This window comes from Xiphias gladius, chromosome 15 (assembly GCF_016859285.1).
Source record: "Xiphias gladius isolate SHS-SW01 ecotype Sanya breed wild chromosome 15, ASM1685928v1, whole genome shotgun sequence".
In the NCBI taxonomy this organism is placed as follows: domain Eukaryota; kingdom Metazoa; phylum Chordata; class Actinopteri; order Istiophoriformes; family Xiphiidae; genus Xiphias; species Xiphias gladius.
In genome coordinates this window covers 10036992-10045050 of record NC_053414.1, presented here as the reverse complement: position 1 = coordinate 10045050, position 8059 = coordinate 10036992, and the positions used below count along the sequence as shown (strand labels likewise).

Here is an 8059-nt window from a genome sequence, read left to right as displayed (position 1 = left end):
GATGGCAGTATGCAGCAGTGTGCCCAACGCCTGAGCATTTTATTTTTCTTTGGAACTGGGTGGGGCCATATTAGTAGGATTAGATATTGGTCAACATTTCAGTTTGATTTTGAAAGAAATAAAGGAGCTTTCTGTAATCACTTTGCCGTGTGGTTGGATTTTGAAACTCAGGCTTTGTTTGTGGTGTATTAAGGTCAAGGGTCCTCATTAAGCAGTCTTAAATTGCAACAAGTTAAATCCTCATTTAAAAGGTCACAGATATTGACCCTTCATACACAAATAAACAGCCTCTGTTATTCATGGACTAGATTGGTCGGCAACTGTTTAAATTTTTCTCATCAATATTCAGCACTTTCTTGAATATTAAGAAAAAAATACATATCAATCAGTAATAGATATGTAATTATATGCGAAGTGTCAAATTAGCTACGCTCATCACAATATATAGTCCCAGGTGTGGATTTATAGCCAACATGAAATGACTCATCAGTTTGATGACACTGCTTCAATGTGATTGTTTGAAATTTTGCCATTATTACTCAGCGATTTTTTTGCGGTGCATCTATACTGTACATTTACACAGAAGCTGTATTGCTGTTTTAGGTGATTTTACACCTAAGCAGTTTCACAACTATCCCTATAACCAAATACACTATGGAGAATCTGCCATTATTAAGGCTAATTTAGGGCTCTGCTCCCACTGGCATGTTGGTAGAGATGTATAAGGGGTCACACTCACACAGGGCACACAAATAAAAATAAATTGTTTATTAAACATTTGTCATATTTACAGCATTATATCAAGTACACTACTATAAAATACCCATTATATATACACTGTTCAAGATATTGTTACAGTCCATGTATCACTGTATATTCACTTTTGTGGCGACTCAAATGTTAGCAACAGTGGATCTCTAGCTACAGGCTTGTATCAAAGATTTAATGTATTTCACCACACTTTTATGAGAGGACAAGAGAAAGCCATATAAGAAATTATTAATGCACAAAACATTCAACATCGTCTACACGTTAAAATTAAAATACTGTTGTAAGGCGTCACGTGACAAAGAGTGCACCGTTTGGAAGAGGTTTCCAGTCAGTCTTCTTTGCCCAGTAGGAGTTCAGTTTAGTTTATTTGGGTGCTCTTTGTACCAAGCCCCTTTAACCAGCCATCCACAGAGTGAAGGGGATAAGAACTGTGGGTAATGTAGTTGCAGGTGCCATACCAAAACAGACCATGGAGACAATTCCAAGCAGTCCTGTAACAATTATGCTGCGCTGGTCTCTGATGACTGACTTCAGACACTCACAGAACTAGAGAGGAAAGAAATAAAGTTAGTTAATACACATCTTTTGTGCTTAATAGAATAAGATTATTTAGAATTTTCTGGCTGCATAGAGTTTTTGCTCTTCAGTCACCTGGAAAGTGTTTGTAAAAATCATCAGACAGGGTTCCAGCAGTTCACAACTGTTGTTGTAAACCAGTGTGCAAGGTTAAACCCAGCTCACTCAGTGTTGTTTAGTTTTGGAAATCAGATTTGCAGATTTGTAGATTGGTTTTTGGAATGTGCAACACTGCGTCTGCTCTGTATTATCAGGGTTTCTGGCAGTGCTTTATAGCACAGGTGGAAATGAAGACTGCCTCTCTTGGCATCAGAAAAAAATCAATACATTCTTTGAAATAATACATTAAGCTCAGGGGAAACGCAGCAGTGGCACCATTTCACACAGCAGATGACAAACATTTGGTGTTTCGTTTAGACCATTATCTACTGAGTAGACTGACCACAAGAGCAGGTGTGTCAGGATCTGGGTGGCATACCACCTTGGCTAAACTATCTTCAAAGGGAAACCCTGACTTAAACTTTTGGACCTATTGTGTAGAGAGTCCTGTTTTAGCTATACTATGTTTACATGGTGCATATTCCTAAATAAAGTTGTGTTCCCTCAAATTGCTTCCTACTAATTGACACAGGAGACCTGGAACCAGGCGGTATTAATCCATCATAGGAGCACTATTTGGGTTTTTGTTTGTTTGGTTTTGTGGGTTTTATTCTTTATTTGTTTGTTTGGGTTCTTGAGGTCTTTGTGTGCCCTGTATTTAATTTGGGTGTGTCGGGATGCTCAAAGCACCAAGGTTTGGTGGGGGGCCGAAAAGAGGGAGTTGATGGGGGCCCAACAACAAACGTTTGCCCACCCGCCTTCAAACATGTTCATCCAGTTGTGTTTGAACTGACGACAAAAAGCCTTTAAAAAGTGAATGCGGATTTGAACACAGCATAGTTCTCTCTCCAGGACCTATATACTGCACTAACCTTAACCTGTATATAGCCTGACTGTAATCATGCCATGATCGATAACCGGAGTGACACTTATTAAGACAGACATATCATTCTGCACTAATTCGAAGAAGAAGCCTTGGCCTCCATACCTTCTCTGTTTGTATGCTCGATGCACATCCGTATCTGCAGTATGTCACGAAGTGTTCACAGTTATTCCACAGCAGACTGTAGGGGATTGCTCCGATGTGTTTTTCAGCTCTCTTGGCCACATCTTCGTTGGGAAACGCTTGCGCCTTCATCGTCTCATCCATACGGTTGACCAGTATGTTGCAGCCATACGCAAAATCCTCCAGTGTGTCCACGCGCACCGTGGCACACCTGTACATGCAGCCGAGGATGAGTCTTTTGTTTGATATGACTGAACCGATGAGCTCCTTGTCGTTTGTGAGCACAGGGAGGATGTCAGGGATCAGGTGAGCTACCTTATTGTCACCCAGGTAAATACCGTAGTGGGTGAAAATGGTTCTTGGGACCTCAAGCAGGTCTCCTCTCCCGGGGGGCGGCGTTGGACGGCGATGCTCGGGGCGTTCTTGATCCTCACCGTCCAACCAGCTGGACTCAAACAGTTTAAAGTTGGAGAGGAGAGAGAGCTTCTCCACCAGGAATGTCAACAGCTGCAGCATCGTGAGAGTTTTCGGGGGAAATGTGCGAAAGTGCCCGGGTGACGTGAGCTTTTTATCCTTACTGGCACGAGGAAGAGAGAAAGCAGTAGCCACGAGCGACCTTTCGCACGTGCGCATTCTCCTTCATTCAGTTCTCCAGCATCTTGCCCCCCCCCCCGAATTGTTCTTCATTCCACACTCGTGCAAATGCTCTCCACTAATCCACTCTGATTTTGCTCTAATGCAAAAAGAAAGGAAGAGAATTAGCTGTAAAGTCTGGTATTCATTTAAAATGTCTAAAGAATTACAGAAGTTAAATTTATTTCATAGTGAAAGTTTTTAACATACACATGAAGGTGTTTGTTTTTTTTCTTTAAAGATACATGATCAGTGATGCAACATTTCAATAAAGTCACCTTTTATAAAGGCTTTAGAAGTTGTAACTAATAATAAATCTTCAGTTAAAAGTAGTTCATAGGAGAAAAACATTTTTTGTTCGTCTCCAAGGTTAAGAAAATCCCCTTGGCTCGTGTTTATCCTCCTCACAACCTGGCAACCCAAAACTGGTTCTTAAAAAAGGCTTATAACTCATCTGTAAAGCCTCAGTAAATTATTTGTCATCATTATATAAAGCCATTCTTCCCCTTTATAAAGGTAGACGTATTAGAAAGTGGTACTAAGATTAAATTTAAAAAGTGCAGAGGAAAAGAAAATTTATGAGGTTGTTAAGGGGAACAAAGCCGATGTGGAGAAAATTAATCATTTCATGGCACACGTGTAAAAGTGAGTAGAGTAAGAGTTGCATTTAAGATCATTAGGAAGTTGGCTCCAGCTGAAGCTGCCAAATGCTGTTTGAGTGTGTGTAGTTCTGACTATCACCCCTAGCTGTTTCCTCAACACGTATTCCTTCTAGATTTGCATTTTCAAGTCCTGTTTTGGTAGGACTTACATTACAGCAACAGCACTTCAAAATCTATGACATTAACTCACTGGACGCTTTGTAAAGATTTAACAATAGTTGTTCAGTCCTCCTCTCATTTAAAGATGAGAACAAAATCACATTGGTATTTAACATATACCACCGACATCTCCAAACTCAAGTAAGTACAGTATTTCAGGAGACAAGTGGATGTCTGATGAAAGATAACATGTCATTTAATCATTTAGATAAATTGATAAATATAGGTCGCTAAACTCGCATTCGCATGAAGGGAACATTTTTTTTAGTTGTGTGTTTTTTTATGATTTGGTAGCAGAGTTATAGAGATTTTTGCTTGATCTTTAACAGTGGTGGAAGACGTATTCAGATCATTTACTTCAGTACTTCTGCTCTGTAAAATACTTCATTAGAATACAGTACGATATTTCTGTACAAAATGTAGTTGGGTAGAAGAATAAAGTAGCACACAATGGAAATTCTGAATTGCAAATACCTCAAAATCCAGTGATTAAGTTCGGGGCTTGAGTAAATGTACTTTGTTGCTTTCCAACAGGGATCTTTATAAGCTCCAAGCATGGGTTCAAAATTTAGTGTCAGGTAAGGTGAGTAACAGATTGTTTACTCATAGAGGGCAGTTACAAACTGATGTGTTGTTAGGTGCTGCAAAAAGAAAAACAAAATGAAATAAAGATAAAAATAAAAAATGTTTGCTTCCATGTGAGCTATTTTCACTTTTTTTCGCCTTCCAATTAGACTATTGAGCTGATTAGCCTCCGGACAATGACTTGCTGAGGAGCTGGGGTTTGGGAGACTTCGTCGACTCACAGAGGCCAGTCTGTTCTGTCCCATCATCAATCCAGGATCAGCCCTGAAAAAAACAGCAGGCCGCGCTGGATGGCCTGCACTTTCTCAGAGGAACCATATGATGAGATAAAACATTCCTTTGACCAGATTACCCTAATCCTGTGGGCATCAGTTACACGCTCATCTTTTAACCCAGAAAATACCTTGAGAAACCCTTCAGCCATTTTTGATCTTGTGTCTTTGAATCATTTGTTAGAGTACATTTGCTGACCTAGATGCTGTAAAATCCACGCAAAAGGGATACGTTATTGCCGGTATTTAATTTAAGACAGCTGCCTTTTCAGACTGTGGGAAAGCCAGTTTGACCCACAAAACGTGCGTACCCTACTTTTGTATGCAGCACTACACCACTGCATTTTTGAACCTCTGACCTTGCTGTTTGTGAAGTACGTGTGTCAGCAGTGCCTTCCACTCAAATCTTGAGTGAATCTTGAGTGAATGAATGAAATCAGGATTAAATTAATACTAACTTTCTTTGAGCTTATACACTGAAAACATCTAAATAGTTTATGCTGTTCTATTTTTTGGACCAATCAACATGATAGTAAATGCAAAGTAAACATTTTTTTTTTTTTTTTTCCTTACTCATCAGTTAAAAAGTTTTGGTGTTGAAGTTCATTTCAAAGTGTTTATAGACAAACTGAATATATATTGTAATCCTTCGTGCAACAATCAATGCTGGAATAAGTGTTCTGATTCTTTACTTAAGTAAAATTTGCAATGCTGCAATGTAAAAATAATCCAATATAAGAAAAAGTCCTGTATTTACAATGTTACTTAAGTAAAAATACATATGTATTGCCAGCAAATTTTGCTAAAGTGTCAAAATTACAAGTACTCACCAAGCAGAATAGCTCCTTGTGTTACATTATGTTAGTTATTATGTGAAATACCTTTTACTGATTTACCTGCCTATTACTCATGCATTAATGTGTAAGCAGCGTGCTGCAGTTGGTTGAAGTGTGGCTAATTTTTACCACTTTATATATTGTTGGGTGATTTAATCTATAACAGTACATCATAATTTATAAGATGCTCATGGTTTGGATGAAAATTTAAAACAGTAAAATACCTGTAGTAACAACAAGCTGTCAGACAAATGTAGTAGAGTATAATTTGCAATATTTCATTCTGAAACGTGGTGGAAAGTGAGCATTCATACTGTGGCCAAAATAAGATTCTAAATAAAATGCATTTTCACATTACCCATGCAGATGTCTAATATACAGTACCTGAAATTAGAAAACCCTTAAAGCAATAAAACTGATCAAAATTCCCAAAACTAATCAATGTGTTGTGAGTAATAACCACATCTATCAAACATCTACGTGAGGAGCTCTCAGGGTCACAACGATATTAGCCGTGAACATTAAATGTGCAGTTTTACCTGATATTTTTTGTTTTTAGTTTATCATAATTTAACTTGACAGGCTGGTCTGTAACAACTTGTGATTTCTCAGAGAGAACACAAAAGAAGCCCATACTACATAAACCAATCTGAGTAATAAATGGCACAGCGAGCGTTGAGCCAACAGATGCATGAAAGAGACGATGTAAGACCAGTATTATCATATTAGTAGTGTAAGTATCATTACAAGGGTGTCCCACATCTTTTATTATGCAATAGCTACGGGACCAAATGAACCCACCCCAAAGTGGGTGTAAGCAAATGAAACATGGAAGCAACAAATCGATACAGCAGTGCTAATATTAAGAGTAACATATCCAGGTCAACTAAGTTGCTTAGTAACACAGTCATTGAAGACTTAATAAGCTTAATATCATATGAAAGGCTTTCCCCTTAAGATGATGTACTTGGTGCACCAAAGTCATCCGTGACGTGTGGACAACCAAGTGTCAGCATCATTGCATGTTCTACCTCGCATCACACCATGTGCAGCTCAGTCGACTTACCGTCTGTGACCGCAGGTTGAACCCTGAGGTGGCCTTACAAAAAAACCTTTGCCCTCTGTACTGGGGAGATTTACACCATGGTCAGATGGCTCCAGACTTATAGTTCTGGCCAATGGGAGACCCTAACAAGGCTCTTTGAATCTAATTCCTGCTCAGACAACCTGTGAACTATGCTGACTTTGTTTTTCAGCGTTGAAACTTAAGTCTATTACTGACGGACCCATTTCCGAAAGACGTGAATGTTTTCAGGGAAAACAATGATTCAGCATCCTATTCCCATGGCTTGATTTACAGGGTACATAGTGGGGAATTGCAACTGCCACCTTTTAGAAGAAAAAAATATATAATACTGTACTGCTTCTATGTTGTTTTGTATTCTGATGAAGTATAGACTGTGTAAAAATGTCAGGCTGGCATCGGTGTCTGAATACATCAACAAGAACAACAAGAACCCAAAGCACATCTTAACATCCTGGACACAATGTTCAAAAAGAGTGTCCAAGCAAGAGACACTTTCCATCTGGTGTTTCTACACAAAGAGGCCAGTTCAGCGAAAGTTCATCGCTGTTTAGGTTCATGGCCCTGGCAGTTCAATCTCAGGTCAGTGAGGCTTTATATCCATCCTGGGCCTGTTTTTTTCACACATAATAAAACCAGGTCACACAGAGGTAGTTTAGGTAAGATTTATCATCCAATGTCAACATGGGGCTGACAGATGAAGCATTATTAAGCTTTATTTTGTCACATGTATCTTCACTGTTTGTGTAGATCTAATAAAAAAGAGGTGTGTTTGCCATGTGCAACCTGAAGAACATCCACTAGATAACCATTATCAACAAATACATCCACGTTAAACTGTACGTCCCACAGAATATAGGAGTGAAACGACCAATGTACAGTAGCCTTGAACAGTATGGAATTAGCTGCAAACATTCCTCAGTCGAACAGGAAAGTATTGCACTTTACTCAATAATATCACCAAAACTCACTTTCACCAAGCAGTGGTAAAGACTGCATGTAATTTATAATGTTGAAGTAACAGATCCATTAATCCACTGACTTTGCAACCTCCAAAATCCAGACTGTTTTGAACGTAGGACTCTCTTAGAAAAAAAAGACTCATCTGATACAAGAGGAGAGGTGTAGTTCCATCAACTGTGACTCAAAACAAGCACAGAAGCATGAACCCAGAGCCATGTGGGAAGCTAAACATGACTGAGACGATGAGGTGACTCTGCATTTTTACTGTCCTGGAGATGTGAAAGGAAACATGTAAATGCAATCACATTTATATACAGTTTGGTGTCTTTCAACATACTATTAGACAAATCGGATTAACAGTACATGCAATTTCTGTCTCTCTATGAGTAAAATCCTCAACAGCACAGCAGTGA

At 38.9% G+C, this 8059-nt stretch overlaps 1 protein-coding gene across 1 annotated transcript; it reads right to left on the bottom strand.

The window, feature by feature from the left end:
- Positions 1-1164: 1164 nt before the first annotated feature.
- On the bottom strand, positions 1165-2968 carry lrata (lecithin retinol acyltransferase a). The gene is made up of 2 exons (XM_040146846.1): positions 2435-2968; positions 1165-1317 (listed from the first exon to the last, which is right to left on the bottom strand). Exons 1-2 carry the CDS (start codon positions 2966-2968, stop codon positions 1165-1167), a joined length of 687 nt encoding a protein of 228 aa, XP_040002780.1.
- Between the last annotated feature and the right edge of the window lie 5091 nt (positions 2969-8059).